The following is a 21,665-nucleotide window of genomic DNA, read 5'->3' as shown; positions in this document are numbered from 1 at the left end:
TGGCTATTCTTTGAAGGGCACAGAGAATCTGAAACACGATCCAGAATGGAAACTGACAAAAACAGCTGCTGGTGTCAATGTGTATAAAATAAACTTCATCCGATGTAAACGGTCTGGAATCTCTCACTGTGGATGGGGAATTTGATTTATATTCCATGTGAATGTCAGTTCCTCCCAGAATGAAAGTCAGTTGTACCCGGTCCTATTTGTTTATCATTCCTGTGCTTCCTGTCCTATCCCTGATCCTGATCTCACATTCCCACAATATTAAAACTCGTAACTTTGTTTTCAAATACTCCCTTGCTCTTGATCTTCTGCCTCAAGCATTGTAACCCTCAGTACTCTCCACTGAGGGCTCAAGACAACCCTCTTCACTCTTGAATTAGATTTAGCTGCCTAGACCATAAGTCAGAAATTGCTTTCCAGATTCCCTTTCTTGAACCCTAACCCTTTGGCCAAGCTTCCAGTTACCTGTCCTAATTTGTGGCTTGGTATCAAAGTTGTGTCCTGTGAAGTACCCTGAACATTCTGGGGCAGAAGAATTGCTGGTGCTAGAAAACAAAAAATGCTATAACTATTCAGTGGGTCATGCAGCATCTGTGGACAGAGCAACATTAATAACTGTCATAATATATCCAGGAAAAGTTGAAAATTAAACATTTTAAGTTGCATTGAATGAGGAAGGGTGGAGAGAAAACTATCAATGAACAAATTTCAGAGCTTCAGTGACCTGGGTTTCTTTTTAACCTCCAATGATAACTGTGTGGAGTTTCTAAGTTCTCATTGCTACTGTGTCCATTATCTATGAGTACAGTACTCAATAACATACGGCTTGGTAGATTAATTGGCTACTATAAATTGCGAGTGGTAGTATCTGGGGAGAGTTGATGGGAATGTGGGCAGAATAAAATGGGATGAGTGTAGAGTTAGTGTAAATGGGTAGCTGATGATCTGTGGACTTGATGGACTGTGTTATAGGATTCTATGATTTAAACTGCAATTCAGTTTCATAAGCTACAGCCATTTAAGCAGGGTGAAGGACTTCCAGCCACAATGTTATTTGTAGCCTCAGCCTTGCTATTGGTATTATATTTGCTATTGCTATTGGTAGTTTGTTTTCTTAGAATTTTATGGACCCAGAGGCTTTCTCCACAGAATGTGATTTACAGGTAGATCAATCCTGAATCAAAATTCCAAGATCCACAACATTTACACATTAATATATCAATTTATAATTTAAAGAATTAAACATGTTGGAGGTTCGATAAAGACTGTTGAGATTGTTAAGGGTAGATTCCTAGATTTAAATAAAGAGAAAAAGTTTCTTGCCAGGTTTGGTTTTACATTTTATACAGCAAATATTTAAAATTATATTTCCTGCAAACAAGTTCAGTTGTAACTTCCAAAAAGAAATCTGATATAATCTTAAAGTAGAAAAAAGATCTGTGCTGTGGGGAAATAGAAGAGGGACAGGAATAGTTTGCTGTTTCAAAGAGCTATTATAGGGATGATGGAATGAATGGCATCCTTGTGGGCTGAATGATAACATTTCATAACTCTGCAATCTACAAAGACAAATGCTTGAAAGACTGTGATTAAAGTGATAATTAGATCACATGATTTGAGACCATGTTCTAGATGGATAAATTAAATGGGTAAATGATCTGCTTTGAGAATATTTACCCACCTATCTATTTAACATAATATTTATATTCATTCTAAGACTGAATAATGATTGAGTGATATTCAAATTGTCACCCTGGAATTGGAGCAGCCTTTCAGTGAGGCACTAAGGTGGATTATATTTCCTCAATCAGAGTGAATTTTAATAAGGAAACCATATCCATTACCAATGCTACATTTGTAGGTATGATGCTCATGGAAACGCAGCACGGAAGTGTTTTTTTTCATGTTCCTAGTGAACCTCTTTAAATACACAAAACAGTTGCTACTTTGATTTTACATGTATTTAAAAAGTACTCAGTCCATAACAGTAATATCTCACAATTCTGAAGATTAAAAATGTAAAATAAATCCTATTTTTATGACATAAATCAGGCTCACCTCTGTTAGAGGTTGGCTTTGTACAATGTTGTGCCAACAACCATTCTTTGAATTAAGGGGTTTCTGACCATTTATTCAACTTTTTTCTTACACTAATGGCACTGACTATGGATATGTTACATCATGAATCTACTTGGTTACTTCTGTGTTAGAGTTTCACAACTTCAGATGAACAACTATAGACTTTGGGTCATGTACAATAAGTTACCTTTATTTCATTTAGACAGAGTCATATTAAACAATTACTTAGAAACCCAAAGGTTGGACACTGTTGAAAGTAACTTTTAATTCTCCTCTAATAAGAAACTCAATGTCAAGCTTACTTAGAACAAAGAATAGTGCTATTAAGACTTATTTGGACAGTATTTATCTAATGGTGGGTGTTTTGTAGTAATAGTTGTAGGAAGTATTCAGTACTGGTTTGCTTATGGGGATTTTTACTCACACAGTAATATGATCCAGGATTTAAGTAGGAACAGCTGCACAGGATGAATTAAAGAAGCTAATAGTAGTATAATTTTTCAGTTTAGAATGCCATCATAATATGGCACTTTTAAATCTTCATGAAACTGTATCTGGTTTTATTGTGGCTCTGATCTTGCTGGCCTGGATCTATATGTGGAAACCCTGTCTGCAAACTTCTCACATAAATAAAATTATTTCTTTATTTAATTGCAATAAAAACAATTTTCATCAACAATTTTAGAGCGCACATTAGCAGTCCAACTATTCACTTCCTCTTTTGCCCATTATGCTGGTGTCCAGGGCAGCAATGAAGACCCTCCATTTCTGGTGGCATTCATGGCTTCCTCCATTGTGTCAGTAGCTCCCTCTTGGTTTAGTGTAAGTCGTGCAAGTCCCGGGACACTCGGGAATACCAATGCACACAGATGTAGAATGATTCTTCATTGCTGTTTCCAGAACAGTTTTGTGTGACCAGTCAGGGTTGTTAGCCCTGAGCTGAACCCCTGAAACTGGAGGATCACTGGACCACTCTGGGTCATTGAGCTCTCTGAGTCACTGAGGCAGTCAAGCCTTCATGCCAAGATTGTGGTTCTCTTAGAGGAACTATTGGAGGAACTTCGCTGCTTTTTCACCTTTCAGTGAGTTGGATGGGCTTGGAGCAGTGATATCAACTTCTCAAATCAGGCTGAATGCCAATCAGAAGGAGTCTCAGATCATCGTATTCAGTAATTTGCAGTCTGTTTAATTGCTTTGAAAAAAATTGGGCACCTATGCTGAATTTGTGCTCCACTAGATATGATGTTGGAAAGGCAATAAAAAAAAATCTTGACATTGCAGGATAGTGTTTCAAAATTTGTTTCTGAAATCAAAAGTCTTGATAGGATTCAACTCAAAGTAATTTTGTAGTGAGATCAGTTCTTCCTCCATCCATCCAGTTAATTCCTCATTACAAGTGTTCCAGAATGGGCTTATTACCCAATCTAGAATTTGGATTGAGGGAAGATCCTGAAATCTCTCTGACATATCTTTATTCAGCTCTCCCAGGTGAGCACAGTATACTTGAACATCATCACTGGTATCCTTCCTTTCTGTTCCAACTCAGAGAGGCTCAGGAATTGGAAAGGTTTGCAACAGCCACTGTTGCACTTAAATAGGGTTAATTTGGCCAGAAATGTGGAGGCAACTAATTTGACTTTGCTAAGATTCACATCATTTCCTTGCAAGACTGATTTCATTAAACTTTATGAATAATTCTGACAAATAAGCAATGTCATGCCTAATATTCTTTAGTTGATTACTGAATGAAGCATTCGAGTCTTCAAAGAATTTTATCAGTCTTAAAAAGCACATAAAAGCATCTTAGGCATTTTGAGAGTCATCTGCGTTCAACAGGAAGCATTCTAACTGTTCATCATTCTCAATACAACATTCAAAATAGTCAGGAACTGAGAGTATGGGACCTGATTTTCTTTACCGCTGTGATAACAGTACTTAATGATTTATGCAGCTAATCATTGTTTTTCTTGTGATAAGATGTCTGGGAATTTCAAAGTGAATGGTAAATATTTTAGGCACAGCCTTTTTCAAGAAAGTAATAACCCCACAGTGGTGTCCTGTCATTGATGGTGCCCCATCTGTTACACAAGCAAGAATGTTGGTGTGTGGAAAGTCTTTCTCAACCACCCAAAATATTGACTCCCCCTTCATATCTCTGTCTAAACCCTTTGCAAATAACAACTCTTGAACCATGCTTTTGTCTTTCATGAAGCGAACATAAGCAAGAAGCAAAGATTTGTTGCCTGAACAAGTTGACTCATCCAACTACAGAGCAAATTCTGTTGTCCTAAGTATGTTGCACAATGTGTCTTACACATTCTCAGACATAATATCTATTCATCTTTGAACAGAGTTATCGTGGAGCAGAATTACTTTAATTATTTGGTCTGGTGACTTAAGCAAAACTGTGCTCAGAACCTCCCTTACTGTTGGCAGAATCAGTTCTACTCAAACTGCATAGGGCTTTCCAGATTTAACAATGAGCAATGAAATAGTGTATGAACCATGCAAACTATCACTGTTTTGTTCAGAGTGTATTCTTTTCAAGTGATCAAGGAGCCTAAACAGTTTTATTGCCTCATTTGAAAAGAAAAGCTTTTTCACACAACAGGCACATTGGTTGCTGTTGGAGCTCGGTCCTGGTATAAATCCATAGTTCAGATACTCCACACTATACAGTCTACACTTCTTGGTCTGCTTCTGCCCTGTTTGTTATGGATTAATGACCATGGTCAATTGCCTACTGTCATGTCGAATGTCATGTGTTGTCATCAACAAAGGGAAAAATTATGACATCATCATAGCTCAGGCTAAACCTGACTCTGCTTGAAGGTACATAAAGTGGGGCAGCGATGTCTTGGTTGGGCTGTGGGCTAGAGAAATGCGGCCAAGACCATTTGAAAGGTCAGATTCTGAACGTTACTGCATTGAATGCCATACCCTAACTCACAGAAACTGCATCACTGCACGATTAGAGTATGGGAATCATACTAGCTAATACTGTACTACAGTAGTGGCATTGGAATAATGCATGGGCTGGGCCCAGAAACAACACGATTTCTTCAGTCCAGATTTCTCATAATTTGCCAAATACAGAAGTGTCAAATCGCTTTTCAAAATCTATAACATTGTTCGCTCAAAGTCTAAGAGAATGATGGGTTAAGCAAGGAATGAGGTGATTACATGATCGTTGTAATCCATTATGAGGGGCTGAAGATCAAATGCTTATAATAAGGAATTCATTTCTTAAATTAAGCATGTAATCCCTTGGTTGCTCCCCTTGCTACTGAGACCCCCCCCCCCTTTATCTTTATCACCCCCTCAGAAACTCCCACCACTTTGGGAACCACTGGTTGAGGACTTCAATGCAGCTGCAGCAGTAGCAGCCCTAGTGATCCCACATCCAAAGAAGCCAAGAATAGCCAGACCATTCCGTTCAATTGCTGAACAGAACAGCCCTTTAAGTTTATTAAAGATTGCTGCTGTTCACTATGCATACATCTTATCCCACAGGTACACTTACAATGCTTAACAAACATTTGGATAATTTCATGGTTAGGAAAGATTTTAAATAAGCATCACACGAGGAAATCTGCAGATGCTGGAAATTCAAACAACAAACACAAGATGCTGGTGGAACACAGCAGGCCAGGCAGCATCAATAGGAGAAGCACTGTCGATGTTTCGGGCCGAGACCCTTCGTCAGGACTAACCGAAAGGAAAGATAGTAAGAGATTTGAAAGTAGTGGGGGGAGGGGGAAATGCGAAATGATAGGAGAAGACCGGAGGGGGTGGGATGAAGCTGAGAGCTGGAAAGGTGATTGACGAAAGTGATACAGAGCTGGAGAAGGGAAAGGATCATGGGACGGGAGGCCTTGAGAGAAAGAAAGGAGGTAGGGGAAGCACCAGAGGGAGATGGAGAACAGGCAAACAACTAAATATGTCAGGGATGGGGTAAGAAGGGGAGGAGGGGCATTAACGGAAGTTAGAAAAGTCAATGTCCATGCCATCAGGTTGGAGGCTACCCAGCCGGTATAAAGGTAAATAAGCTTCATTTCTGTCTGTGACAACTTCATGCAATCACCCAACCTCTCATTTCTGGCATCTGTTCAGTTCTTAAATTTCCTTCCCAATTAATCTCATTTAGTATCAGACCCACCTTGACCACTTTGACTAAAGTAGTTGATTTTTGTTGTAATAATTGCATTTTATTGTAAAAATATCATATAATTGAAGTCAAATTGATTTCTTCCTTGTGAATTCTGCTTATGTGCAGGTGATGCTGCTGCAGGTTAGTTTTTCATCACACCTGTGCACTCCTGGACTTGTTCATATGAAAGTAAACCCAACTTTGACTTTGAGCACTAACTAATAATACCCTGCCTTCTTCAAGCACAAAAAAAAACAAAAAAAAAGCTCCTCTGAGATGATCTACCTTTCCTTCACAAAGATCTGACTTCTTTTATTCGTGTCAATGGCAAAACGATATGCATAGACATGGTGGGTCAAAGAGCCCATCTTTCTGCTGTACAACTCCATGACTCTTCAGAGAATCACAAGTCTTTTCAAACTGCAACCTTAACTACCCACCTACAACGTTTCATCGTCCTCTCACTGAGCCCTCCATATAGAATCTTAAAATGTACTTGAATGACAGCTGCGCCAAGAACTTAGTATCATTTTTAAAGTAAAAGTAAAATTTGATCTTTGCAAACATCAAAATCATCAAATCGAAAGAAACTTGTTTTACTAACAATTTTATTTTTAGTGGTTACAGCTTTACAGCCACAAATCTGAAGAAACTGCATGAAATACATTGTACAAATAATAAATAAGTCAATGGTCATAGCAGCAGTGCATTATGTCACCTTGCACTTCAATTCACTAAGGAAAAAAATATACAAATACATATATATTTTACATGCGTGCATGCATACATCATTAAAAAAAATAACTGCTCTTAGAAATCCCATAACTTTATTGTTATGTACTTCTATAAGGTCTCAAAGCACTCGGACTTCAGTGAGTGAATTTAATACTTAGCATAACCAAGACAAACAAATCATATAAATGTAATACTGGAAGTAATAATGCTGAGATAGAACCAAATTGGAATCTGGGGTTTTAAAATGGCATAGTGGATACTCATACAAAGCAGAAAGACTGGAATGAGCTGGCCAATCAAACATCATCTGAGGAAAGAGAAACCAGTTAACCTTTTGGATTGAAGACACTTCATCAGAACTGAGTGCTCAGCTCTGAAGAAGGGTCTTTGACCTAGACAGGTGTTGGTTGACTGGCTGCTTTCTTCCAGCATCTCTCTTTCTTTTAAGCTTTCAGTGTCAGCAGTTTTATTCGCTTCTCATTAGTGGATACTCAATTTATAGATTGTACGTTTCTGTTAAGGAAGTTCAAGATCATTATCTCTTCCAAGTAACTAATTTAGAGTCACTAATTTAGTCCTTTGTGGTGGAATTGTCAACCTTTGCCAGTTGGAAATCCAAGGGAGATATGCATCACATTTACAAAGGAAGGATCTGCCAAGTAAAAATCAGGGTGAAGTGGAAGCATGTGGATAACCAGGGCCCACCTAAAGCAATGTTCAAGTAGGTCATTAACAGAAAGCAAGACTCTGATTGTCTGTGGTAATAGAGACGTTGTGTGGTTATAGCGATACCAATAGTCCAGTAAATTAACTTTCACTCACAATCACGGAAAGGAGAGTTAATTTTTAACTCACTTACATCAACTGAATATTATATACAATAGACAATAGGTGCAGAAGTAGACCATTCGGCCCCTCGAGTCTGCACCGCCATTCCGAGATCATGGCTGATCATTCACTATCAATACCCAGTCCCTGCCTTGTCCCCATATCCCTTGATTCCCCTATCCATCAGATATCTATCTAGCTCCTTCTTGAAAGCATCCAGAGAATTGGCCTCCACCGTCTTCCGAGGCAGTGCATTCCACACCTCCACAACTCTCTGGGAGAAGAAGCTCTTCCTCAACTCTGTTTTAAATAACTGACCTCTTATTCTCAATCCATGCCCTCTGGTACTGGAATATTCTACTACTCTATATGACCTCTGCCTGAGACAAGTGTGTGATAAAACACTAATTCCGTGTTTAAATGCATTTGGGTATTCATGTTAAACCTTATCAATAGAACATTATGTAATGTTTGTGAATTTTTATATATATAAAAAATAACATTTTTACCATATTTTACATGATATTTACAGAGCATTTGTGAACTGCATCATTAATATTAGAATTTATGTTCAAAGTAAATGTTCTAATTTTAAAATAATTAGATTTCCCCACCAGTTTGAGTCAATAGTTTGAAATTCTAGTCAGGAATTATAACTTCCTACAAAGAAAAATGAGTCGTCATTTTGAAAATGTATAAAAACTTATTCTCCCAGATGCCAAAGTTCTACCTATGTTCCAAAATTAACAGTTTTTTCCCAAATATGTCTTTTGTTCAGATATAGATAATGGAAAACGTACCATTGATACATTTACAACAGAAAATCTACAGATGCTGTGAATCCAAGCAACACACACAGCAGTACTGATGAAGGGCCTCTGCCCGAATCGTCAACTGTTTACTCTTTTCCACAGATGCTGCCTGGCCTGCTGAGTTCCTCCAGCATTTTGTGTGTGCTCCACTGATACAGTTATTTGCATGTTGACAGGGAGATTCTTACCTCCAGGAAATGGGACTTTTCAGCTCTACTGCCAATACTAAAAACCAGCTCCAACACAGAAATAAAAAACAAATCATGTTTTTTGCCTTATTAATCGGTTCTATCCAACAATTTTCTCCAATGCATCTGACAAATATAATTTATTCAAAGTACCTTGTGATGGTAATGTAATATGAAATCTATATTACTGTAGCTTCCTTTTAATGAACATTTGATATCTTTTTATACATTTCTACTAATTTTGTTGAACCAATCAGGCAAAGGCCCAAATTGTATTTATTTTAGCTATTGCGTCTACACAGAGCAGCTCCCTGTTTCATGCTCAGTTCTCATCCAATTGCTGCTCTTATGCAGTGAAATATGTAAGTCGGGGCAAGAAAGGTCAGATGCAGCACATAGCTGAGTCCAGCTGTGGAGCATGGAAGAGAGGATAATTCAGCTAAAAAGTGCTGGTTTATCTTTGAATTGCCCCCTTTCAGTCTTCATATTTGGACATCAACATAAGTCCCTCCCAAAATGAGATAGTTTTCACATCTGGGCAGATGTTACTCAGGACACTACCAAGTTCTAAATGTAATACAGTATTTCTCAGGTTGATTTGTAGTCTTTGATTACTTCAGTAGCCAATATATTGCATTAAGTTGTTTGAGATGTCATATGATTTACTTCTCTCTGTCTAAGTGGTAATAGTTATGTAGTTATCCCAGTTCAATATATACTGTATTCCTTAATTGTTTTTACAGGATGTTAACATGATATCCAAAGCAGAAGAAATGTTTCAAGTACTCATTTTACTGCATCACCTTATGTTTTTAAACTATCCAGAGCTAGAGCAATAATCTGTGCCATGCTTCTATAAAAGGAATCATTCTCCAAACCAACCAGACTGTGAAAGGTTGCAGGTCGACCTCCAACCAGAGCTTTAACACGTGCCTTAAATAATCCTTTCTCATTTTTGGAAGATGTGTCCACCAGCACCTGGACATGAACAGAATCATATCAAATCTTATTCAACATAAAACACACTTCACAATTAGTAGATCCTAGCATCTGACAACCATGCCCAGCTCTTGGCATTCAAGTGTGGCTTAGCTACTAAGTCTAGTGGAACCATTTCTACAGACAGGCAGGTTACTGGTGCCTTCAAACCAGTTACTTCAGGCAAATGGGGCCTGTCAGCCATGGTTGGCAGCTCATCTAGAAGAAGGAAATCTCCAATCTCAAACCTCTGCTGCCTTGCAGCTTTACCTGCTCATGAGGAAGGTTTTGGAAGTAAACTCTGAGGGAGAAGTCAGGAGTTGGTCCCTAAGGCAGTCCTACATCGAGTTCAATGCTGACTGGCAACTCCAGCCACGCCGCTGGTGTCAAACGTCATCGGTCTCTGCCGTTCTTTTGGATTCATCAGCTGCGTGGAGAGGGTGAGCTTGCTACATTGCAACAGTTCACTCTCCACATGGTAATACCCTGGCCTGCCTATCGAGTGAACATCCATGCTCGACCCTAAACAATGGAGTGCCTCAGGGCTGCCATAACGCTACGGTAATGTGCAATTCGTGCTTGAATAGTAGAAACAATAAACAAACCTAATAGTCCAGTAACTCAGAATAGCACAGAAAAATACAATTTTAAAGTGGAGGTAACTAAGTTCTTGATTAGTAAGGGTTTCAAAACTTATGGAAAAAAGGCAGTAGAAGGCGGTTGAGAAGGATAATAAATCAGCCACGATGAAACGCGGAGCAGATTGGATGGGCTAATTTTGCTTCTAGTCTTATGGACTTACATAATAAAGATTTATCTTTCAAGTTACAATGCATGGGAATCTACAGAGAAAGAAAATGTGGTAGAAGAATGATCAAGAGTATTTATTTTCTTCTAGAAAGCAGAGAAAAGAAGTAAAGCCGAGGAATCATGTTGTAAATGACAAAAGCAGAGAAGGATGAAATGGTGATTACAAAAAAAAATTATTTTTCACCCATCATTTCCCAATACTCTTTTTGTCCATTAACATCTTCCTGAAGTGTAGTCATAATATGGGAAAGATGCCAGTCAATTTACACAGAGCAAGCTCCCACAAACCAAATGTGACAATGATTAGAAAGTCAACTGAAATGTCAATGTTAGAATCATATGAAAACCCTGGAACACTGTCTAATCATCAGCAAGATAATGTCATGGAGCTGCTTCTCACATCAGAGAAACCAGGACCTGATCATCAGGTTTAAAAAAATCCATCTGAGCAATTCCAGCATGTCACAAGCATGTCAGGATAGATTTTTGTGATTATATCTCCAGAGCAAGTCTGCATCCCAGATTCTTTGATTCATGGTTAAGATTCTACTGACCGAGCCACAGCAGACGTCGTACCACAATGGGGAGTAAGGCTAAACATTGGTCCCATGCAACAACATTATACAGAGCCTGTTGTCTTATAGTGCCATGTCATTTGCAGAGAGCACCATAACACAGGAGGAGGCATGTTGGTTATATAGGCTTTCTGCAATAGATATTCACGTTCTTAGAAGGGGGTGCTAATTCAACCAAAATCCAGTTTGTTCATATGTTTCTCAAAAATAAAGAAAATCTCTTCCAGCTGCTCTCTGCAAATGACATGGCACTATAAGACAATAGGCTCTGTATAATGTTGTTGCATGGGACCAATGTTTAGCCTTGCTCCCCATTGTGGTACGACGTCTGCTGTGGCTCGGTCAGTAGAATCTTAACCATGAATCAAAGAATCTGGGATGCAGACTTGCTCTGGAGATATAATCACAAAAATCTATCCTGACATGCTTGTGACATGCTGGAATTGCTCAGATGGATTTTTTTAAACCTGATGATCAGGTCCTGGTTTCTCTGATGTGAGAAGCAGCTCCATGACATTATCTTGCTGATGATTAGACAGTGTTCCAGGGTTTTCATATGATTCTAACATTGACATTTCAGTTGACTTTCTAATCTATTATCCCAAACTTGGAATGCCCTATACCCTATATCTTTGTAAGCCCTAGAGACATTCATGTAGTAGAAAGGAACCAGACAGAAATGTATTTGTTTCCATTTTTCAAAGAATGGATGGCTTGAAAACATTGAAATTTTCTTAAGTTTTAATATGAATTTTCTCCCATGCTACACAAGAGATGTATTCACAAAGACTTTGCTCTATTACAAAATGGCAATGGTACATACCTCTTTAAAGGTCATTGACAATTCCTCTGTTGGTATATCCAGAATCCATTTATATTCATCCATCAATATGCTAATGTTCAGCAGTGTTTCATTTGCACTCTGACAACCTAAACAGCAGGAACAATGTTTTGGTGGGAAGGAGTAAAGCTATGATTTCTGGTGTTGCACACTCAAATATCCATTCCTAAACAAATAATACACTTACCAGATGGATATAAAATATCAATACCAGTCACAGAGAACTACTTTAGTGGAAAGAAAGCTTTTGAAATACAGCAAATTACATGGGATTACCATTCTGAAACAGTTGATTTGAAACAACTCCTATTCTACCAAGTGGTTATGCCCCCCATGAATCTCTCCCCATCCTTACTTATCCAAAGCTATTGTCATAATATTTGAATTCTATGTTATTTTGTGCTTATCTGGATTTCCTCTAGATGATTTGCTGAACAAGAGAGGTTTCCCAAATGAGTTGGCATCATTCAAATGATAGACTTCCCACCCTGCAAAAACTAATTTCAGGGAGGTAACACCATCAATTTGCGGGACAGGTGGGATGTTTGCAATAGAGTAACTCCTTAGCGGCTAGCCAGCTGGTTTAAATAACGTTAGCTATACTAAGGAACAAATGACACCTGTTAAATTCACCTCAGCATGTCTTTTACATTTTAACCCACCATGAGCAATAGAAAAGTCACTGTTGCAAACAGTGCAGTGAGCAACACTGTCATTTTTTTGACCCCTATTAGGCAGGGGTACACTTTACTGTAGTCTAGTTTTTTCTTTCTCTCTCTCTCTCTCTCTCTCTCTCTCTCTCCTCCCCCCCCCCTCTCTCCCTCCCTCCCCCAAATGGCCAGCACTTGCTCCCACTCTTGGGTGCCTGAGAAGACAATTGTAGGGTTTCACCTTGAACAGTGAAGCTTATGGACTAGTACATTGACCCAGCAATAATGAAGAAATGCTGACACACAATTGTCAAGATGGTATTTTGGCGTGAAATATGGGACTGAAGCTGTTTGCATGTTGTCAGTCTAGGTTCCAGGTGAGAGAAGTACCACCAAAGAGACCATGGAAAGTTACTGCTTTGCATTCTATGCATAATATATACTTTGATAGAGCTAAGTGGGAGTGGGGGATTTATATATGTTGTCAGGCTTCTTGAATGCATTTACTTAGACAGGTGGACAGCATGTGTGACAGACACATTTTATTTCTACTTCCCATTCCCATGCTGAAATGTCAACCCATGACCTCCTGTACTGCCATGATGAGGCCACTCTCAGGTTGGTGGAGGAACACCATATATTCAGGTCTGGATAGCCCTCAAACTGACAGCATGAAAATCAGTATCTCTAATTTCTGGTAATTTCTCCCCTGTCCCCCTTCTCTTTTTTTCCATTCCACATTCTAGCTTCCTTCTCACACCTTCTCTTCTCCTGACCTGTCCATCACTTCCATCTGGTGCCCCTCCTCTTTCCCTTTTTCCCATGGTCCACTCTCCTCACCTGTCATATTCCTTCCTCTTCAGCCCTTAAGCTTTCCCACCTATCACTTCCCGGCTTCTCACTTCATCCCCCATCCACCTGTTGTCTCCCTCACCTACCTTCTAGCTTGTAATCCTTCCCCTCCTCCAATTCCTGATTCCGGCTTCTTCCCCCTTCCTTTCCAGTCCCGATGAAGGGTCTCTGCACAAAACATTGACTGTTTATTCCCCACTGTGGTTGCTGCCTGGCCTGCTGAGTTCCTCCAGCATTTTGTGTATGTTGTTCTGGATTTCCAGCATCTGCAGAAATGCTTGTATTTATGGAGAGTATGCATTGGTTTGCCTATTTTGGAATGCAGAGATAACAGAGAATCTTTGGGAAGTCAGGTGATAATTAGAATGCCAGACTTCTGACCTTCTCCATGCTTTCATGGCATCTGAATGGCTGGTCCAGCTGTGTTTTGTTTTGTGTTAATATCAGGATGCTAAGTACAGTGGTTGTAATGATTTCATTAGCGAGAACAATGGGAGAAATCCAGGCAGGCAGGTGGTAGCACTGAATCTTAATGAGAGGTGATGACGTTCCCAGTGAGTGTAGCTTGTCATTTTCTGGCATCTGTGTGGCACAGATATTCATCAGGTATAACTGCACTGGCAGGATGAACCCTAAGGAACCTTTTTACATTTTAAGGGATGATTAAGAGGATATTGCTTGAGAAGGATTCACAACAAAGATGACTCACTCAGGTAATATCCATTAACTGAAGTACATTCATCTACTTTGTTTCCATCTTGCGTGCCAGTCCTGTAGACCACAGTCAATTCAAAGCTTCAGATGTGTAAACCAGAGACTCATAGAAGAAGTTTTCCCTTTCACTGGCAATCCCTTCCAAAACATGCTAAGGTTTATTTAATTGTATCTGAGCAAACAACTTACCATTTGCTTTCAGAGAGTTTCCAGGCTCTGAAAGGATATTTGAAACATCCCTTTTCTTCACTTTCAAATTACCTTTTGATGTGTTCAATCCTTTAAAAATAATTGTTTTGAAATAGAATTACTTTATCAGCATTTTCCCGTTTCAGCTAGGAAATAATGATAATCTTATTTACAGCAAACGAGTCTAATTTTTTTTTAGATTTTTTCACTTTCACCTATTGTTTAACTATCTTCAAGGTGGAGAAGAAAGAGGAGACCATTACACTTCATTATACAACCTGCCCAGTTGGGTAAATATGGATTGAGGTCTCACTTCTCCAAGTAAACAGCCACATTGATCTTGTTAGAGGGGATGAGGGAATTTAATTAAATCTTCCCTAAGTTGAGAAAACAGCAGAAATCTTTATTCTTGCTTGAATGTTAATTAATATAGGTCTCAGAAATAGCAGATGCTTTGATTCCATGGTACTCTACTGGTTAAAATTTTGTAATGCTCCACCAAGAAACAGGACAGAGTGCTGAATAATAACAAAATGCTTCACTTTGGTTAAAAGATGCTAGTCATTTTATTTTTTAAAGCATGTGTTCTCTTGCCTGACAATAAAATAGATTAAGACATTTCCAATCATTTTATATTAGCTCAGCAGAGGTAATGTTACAATTCACAAATAATCACATAATAGGAGATGAAATATGATATTGCAGGATCAGAAAAAGCTGCAAAAGGTTGTAATGTCAGCCAGTTCCATCATAGGCACTAGCCTCCCCTCCATTGAGGACACCTTCAAAAGGCAATGCCTCAAAAAGGCAGCATCCATCATTAAGGACACCACCACCCAGATCATTTCTTTTCATCACTGCCTTCAGGGAGGAGTTACGGGAGCCTAAAGATACACACACTGTGCTTCAGAAACTGCTTTTCCCCCTCTGTCATCAGATTTCTGAATGGTCCATGAACCCATGACACTACCTCACTAGTTTGCTGTCTTATTGCACTACTTTATAAAAATGTTTTTTCTTGTAAGTTATAGCATATTTTATGCATTGGATTGTACTGCTGTCACAACACAATAAATTTCACGTCAGTGATAATACACCAGATTCTTATAATAAACCTGATTCTGACATGTAAGTATTTTAAATGTACCATTTTGTTTCATAGATGCCAAGGATGATCTTTCTGCTTCATGTGACATCTTCAGCATATGAGCAAGAAGCTGATCTATCTCAGGCTGGTTCCTCAAACCTTGTAACAGAGTGTAAAGCTGAGTCTTCAGTGATTCCAGCTGGAGGTTGGAACTCTGAAAATAAAAGACCGGCACATCTTTAACATTGGACTAACATGAACAGTTGGTATGCTAATAAATGCTCCTGTTTGCAAGATCTTAAATAGTAACTCCATACTGAAGAACATTCTTTATTATGACTAAAACATATTTCACCATAGAATATTAAAAAAAGAACTATATTTTTATATTGTAACTATAATATTCCAGGATTATAACAATCAGTGTGAAAAAGTACTTCAGAAAACATCCAAGTACTTTCATATTACTTATTACTGGACTATTAACTTTTATAAAATGTAAACACAGATATAAAAGGAAATACAGAAGCATGAGAGAGGAATTGGCCAGAATTGATTGGAAAAGAACACCGGCAGGGATGACAGTAGAGCAGCAATGGCTGGAATTTCTGGAATCAATTTGGGAGGCAGAAGAAATATACATCCCAAAGAGGAAGAAATTTTCTGAAGGAAAGATGATACAAGCATGGCTAACAAGAGAAGTCAAAATCAACATATACAGGAAGCCAAAGAGAGGGCATATAATAGAGCTACGATTAGGGGGAAGTTAGAGCATTGGGAATTTCTAAAAACCAACAGGAGTTAACTTAAAAAAGTCATTAAGAAGGTAAAGATGGAATACAAAAGTAAGCTAGTCGATAATATTTAAGAGAATACCAAAAGTTTCTTCAGATACGTAAAGTGTAAAAGAGAGGCATGAGTGGATATCAGACCGCTAGAAAATGATGCAGGAGAGTTAGTAATGGGAGACAACAAAATAGTAGACAAACTGAATAAGTATTTAACATCTGTCTTCACCGTGGAAGACACTAACAGTATGGAGGAAGTTCCAGGTGTCAGGGGCATGAAGCGTGTGAAGTTACCATTACTAGAGAGAAGGTTCTTGGGAAACTCAAAGGTCTGAAGGTAGATAAATATGGGTCACTGGACCAGATAGTGTACACCCCAGAGTTCTGAAAGAGGTGGCTGAAGAGATTGTGGTGGCATTAGTAATGATCTTTCAAGAATTACTAAATTCTGGAATGGTTCTGTAAGACTGGTAAATTGCAAATGTGACTCCACTCTTCAAGAAGGGTGAGAGGCAGAAGAAAATAAACTATAAGCCAGTTAGTCTGACCTCGGTAGTTGGGAAGATATTGGAGTTGATTATTAAGGATGAGGTCTCAGGGTATTTGGAGCACATGATAAAATGGGCCGTATTCAACATGGCTTCCTCAAGGGAAAATCTTACCCGACAAATCTGTTGGGATTCTTTGAAGTAGTAACAAGCAGGATAGATAAATGAGAATCATTGATGTTGTGTACTTGGATTTTCAGAAGCCCTTTGACAAGGTGCCACACATGAGGCTGTTTAACAAGTTATAAGCCCGTGGTACTACTGGAAAGATCCTAACATGGATAAAACGGTGGCTGGTTGGCAGGAGGAGAAGAATGGGAATAAAAGGAGCTTTTCTGGCTGGCTCCTGGTGACTAGTGGTGTTCTACAGGGGTCTGTGTTGGGACCAATTCTTTTTATGTTATATGTCAATGATTTGGATGATGGGATCAATAGCTTTGTTGCAAAGTTTGTAGATGATATGAAGATAGGTGGAGGGGCAGCTGATTTTGAGGAAGCAGAGAAGACACAGAAGGACTTAGACAGATTAGGAGAGTAGGCAAAGAAATGGCAGATGAATTACAGTGTTGAGAAGTGTATGGCCATGCACTTTGCAAGAAGAAATGAAGGGGTTGACTATTTTCTAAATGGAGGGAAAGTACAAAAAAACTGAAGTGCAAAGGGACTTGGGAGCCCTTGTACAGGATTCCCTAAAGGTTAATTTGTAGGTGGAGTCTGTGATGAGGAAGGCAAATGTGATGATAGCAATAATTTCAAGAGGACTAGAATATAAAAGCAAGGATGTAATGTTGAGACTTTATAGAGCACTGGTCAGGCCTCACTTAGGGTATTGTGAACAGGTTGTGCCCCTTATCTTAGACAGGATGTGCTGAAACTGGAGAGGGTTCAAGGAGGTTCATGAAAATGATTCCAGGATTGAATGGCTTGTCATACGAAGAATGTCTGATGACTCTGGGCTTGAATCAGCTGAATTCAGAAGAATGAGGGATGATTTCATTGAAACCTATTGAATGGTGAATGCCTTGGTAGAGTGGATGTGGAGAGAATGTTTCCTGTTGTGGGAGAGTCTAAAACCAGAGGACACAGCCTTGGAAAAGAGAGCTGTCCTTTTAGAATGGAGATGAGGAGGAATTTCTTTAGCCAGAGAGTGGTGAATCTGTAGAATTCATTGCCACAGGCAGCTGTAGAGGCCAAGGAGTCTTTATATATATTTACGGTAGAGCTTGCTAGATTCTTAAATGAATACAGGGAGAAGCAGGAGATTGGGAATGAGCGGAAAATTGGAACAGCCATGATGAATTGGCAGAGCAGACTTGATGGTCAACAGGTCTAATTCTGCCTCTATATCTTAGGGTCTTATATGGACTGGTTGAGTCAAATGGTGCATAGAACATAGAAGAACACAGCACAGGAACAGTCCTTTTGGCCCACAATATTGTGCCTACTAATTTACTTATATTCGGATACCCAACTAAACCCTTCAATATCCATAACTTTCTATTTCCTACACAGTGATTTGCCTCTCTAACTGCCTTGTGAATGTCTGTTTTTTTTTTGCCTCTACTACCACCTAGGCAGTGTATTCCAGGACCCACCACTTTCTGTAAAAACATGACCAGTACATCTCCTTTGAATTTTCTCTCATCTTAAATGCACACCCCCTGGTATTAGACTTGTTAACCTTGCAGGGTGGTGGGGGGTGGGGGGGGGGGAAGATATTTGCTGTCCACTGCATCTATGTTCCTCATAATCTTATAAACCTCCACCAGGTCTCCCCTCAGCTTCTGCTGCACCAGAGAAAACATCACTCTCCTCATAGCACATGCTATCTCATCCAGGCACAACCTCTACATCCTTCTTATAATGGCAAATCCAGAACTGAGTGCAAATTCTCCAGATGCAGCCTAAGTAGAATTCTATAAAGCTGTAACATAACTTCCTGACTTTTGAATTCTACTAATAAAGGCAAACAAGCTATATGCCTTCTCAACCATCCTATCAATCTATGTAGTCACTTTCAAGGAGCTATAAAATTGGACCCCAGGGTCCCTCTGCTCATCAGCACTGCTAAGATTCTTCCCATTAACAGTGTACTGTCCCATTATAATTGGTCGCCCAAAATTCACCTCTTCATGTTTGCTCAAGTTAAACTCTGCCATTTCTCCACCCACATCTATATTTGATCTATCCCTGCTATATCCTTTGTCAGTTTTCCATTTTATATATATATAATGACCTGGATATATATTACAAACAACAGAGGCCCTGCTATGAATCTCCGTAGAACACCACAGTCACAGACCTCCAACCAGAATAAGTCCCATTGACCACTAGCTTTTGTCTTCTTTGGCCAAGCCAATTCCAAATCCAGATGACGAATTTCACCATAGGTCCTATGCATTTGAATCCTTTAGATGAGCTTCTCATAAGGGACATGGTTGAATGCCTTACTTAAATCCACGTAGACAATGTTTACTTCTTTGTTGTCATTAATCACCTTCATCGCCACCTTGAAAAGCTCAATTAAGTAATTTTCCTGCACAAGGCCATTATGACTTCCTAATTAGGCCATGGATTTCTAAATGCTTACATCCTTAAAAATCTTCTCCAGTAACTGGACTACTATTCTTTCATTTCTGTGTTGTAGCTTGTGTATGTTGAAACAGGTGGTAAATATCCATATTCAGTGATTTTAAAAGATCCTACCTCAGAAATAGAGTAAAATTTGTGGTGCATTTTCTAAGGTGGTGCCCCATAGTGCATTTAGACTTTATAATTTTTATTTGTATTGAACATGAAAACATGAAATTGCCAATTACTATGTTTGTACAAAAGGCTCATTCTGTTAGAAATTAAGTTCAGTATTATTCAGACTTAATACTTCATAGCAACATACATACACACACACAATGCTGGAGGAACTCAGCAGGTCAGGCAGCAATACTTTATAGCAATCTGAATTTACAAAGCGTCTTTATTGAGTGAAGGTATTATAGTTACAAAAGCATGAAGGACATGGATGTCGAGTTAATGATAAGGAATTTGCAGGGCTGAGCAGAAACTTGGCAGTGTTTGATCCTAGTGAAAAGTAAAATGTTTTTTTAAGGACCAAGATCAAGCATGGAAGTGAGATGCCTGCCAAAAGAATATTGAGTTACAAATTAAGTTGAAGCTTGAGAGAAACTTGCAAGGATGGAAGATGATATAACAATTACATGGGAAAAGGGTACGGAAGAAATTACTTTGATCTTGATGGACAAGAGATATTGACTGAGCTGACAAGTGGTATACATTTACTCTTTTAGCACCTGCAGTTTTTTCCACTCCACTATCTTTGTTCTCTTGTGAGAAAGAACAGACATTGTACTCTCCAGGCATCAGTCCTGGGAATACTACTATTGTACAGACTGCATACACTGCATACATTGTACAGACTGCATACATTGGGTAGGTTTATGTGGATAAACTTTATCAGAAAGAATAAGGGAAACAATAAAAAATAAATGGCAGAGTTGAAATTTGAGTGCATAGACACGGTGACCTTGAAATTAGAAGGGCAAACTGTGAAAGTGGTTAGAAAGCATAAAGGATACTGTGGTTCATTTACTCCCACAAAAATAAATGGTGTTGCTGGGTAGCCTATACCCAGTTCCTGTGCCTTCTACTTCTAGTAGTATGCTTACCCTAATAGCACCAGAGAGGTGAGATTGTGAACTGCCTCAATACTATACCTGAAATAAGAGCTGCCTTTCTTTTTGGACTAAGCTTCTGCGTTCCCTTTCTTTAGCATTGAAAGTTACAGGTTGAGTTTCTTCTGTGATCTCAGCGAAATAATTGATCCAGCTGTCCAAATCAGGGCCAATATCTTTGAACAGGACTTCAGCTTCGATTGCTCTCATTTCCGTAGTTCTTGAAAAGAAAGAAATTCAAGTAAGCAAAGTATGTTTGTATCTGTATATTTATTGAACAGCTATTGATCAATATTGGGGACACTATACAAGATCTATACAGAGAAATGATTATGTATAGCAAGTATCACTTTGTGTCTAACCATCTGGCCACAAAACATGTGGGTGCTGGGGCAAAGCTGATATTTTTGCTCTTTCTTGTCCAGTAGCATTTGAGAAGGTTGGTAAGTTTCCACAGCACTGCTGTGGAGATCTGGCAAACTTCCCTCCCTGAAGGACTTTACTGAGTCAGATATTTTTATTCTGCAATTGGTAACTAATTTTATTCCAATTTTAAATTTACTTTCCAGAAGTTAAATTACCAATTTGCCCTGATAGGCTTCAAACTCATGTCTCCCTATCACTAATATAACCCCATCCAGACAAATCCAGTAATAGCCACTCTGTGATCAGGTGGTTAGACAGAAAGTCTGTTGTGTTGAGGCAAAACTTTTACTGTCGGCCCTCCGTATCCACGAGGGTTTGGTTCTGGGACCCCCGCGGATACCAAATTCTGCAAGTGCTCAAGTCTCTCATATAAAATGGCGTTGTATTTGCATATAACCTACTCACATCCTCCCGTATACTTTAAATCATCTTTGGATTATCTATAATACCTAATACAATGTAAATGCTATGTAAATAGTTGTTATACTGTATTGTTTAGGGAATAATGACAAGAAAAAATAGTCTGTACATGCTCAAACAATGAGTGCTGGAGAGAGAACTAACAGGTTTTTTTCCCAATCCTGATCCACGGTTGATTGAATCTGTGGATGTGGAACCTGTGGCTACGGAGGGCCAACTGTACATTTCTTTCAAGACAACTAATTGTTTCTATGCTCAGAAAGGTACAATTTAAAGCATAATCAAGGTACCAAGAATAAG

General features: G+C 38.9%; 1 protein-coding gene across 1 annotated transcript in view; it reads right to left on the bottom strand.

The window, feature by feature from the left end:
- Window positions 1-9,491: 9,491 nt before the first annotated feature.
- prss56 (serine protease 56) overlaps window positions 9,492-21,665 on the bottom strand; it is a 35,734-nt gene continuing 23,560 nt past the window's right edge. The window contains exons 13-17 of the mRNA XM_059986855.1: window positions 20,562-20,739; window positions 15,555-15,708; window positions 14,408-14,497; window positions 11,985-12,091; window positions 9,492-9,776 (exon numbers count right to left, since the gene is read on the bottom strand). Of these exons, the coding sequence (XP_059842838.1) occupies window positions 9,603-9,776; window positions 11,985-12,091; window positions 14,408-14,497; window positions 15,555-15,708; window positions 20,562-20,739 (703 nt within the window). The 3' untranslated portion in view covers window positions 9,492-9,602. The remainder of the gene's footprint in view (window positions 9,777-11,984; window positions 12,092-14,407; window positions 14,498-15,554; window positions 15,709-20,561; window positions 20,740-21,665) is intronic.

Source organism: Hypanus sabinus, chromosome 2, assembly GCF_030144855.1.
Source record: "Hypanus sabinus isolate sHypSab1 chromosome 2, sHypSab1.hap1, whole genome shotgun sequence".
NCBI classification, from domain to species: Eukaryota; Metazoa; Chordata; class Chondrichthyes; order Myliobatiformes; family Dasyatidae; genus Hypanus; species Hypanus sabinus.
This window is presented reverse-complemented; position numbering and strand designations above follow the sequence as displayed.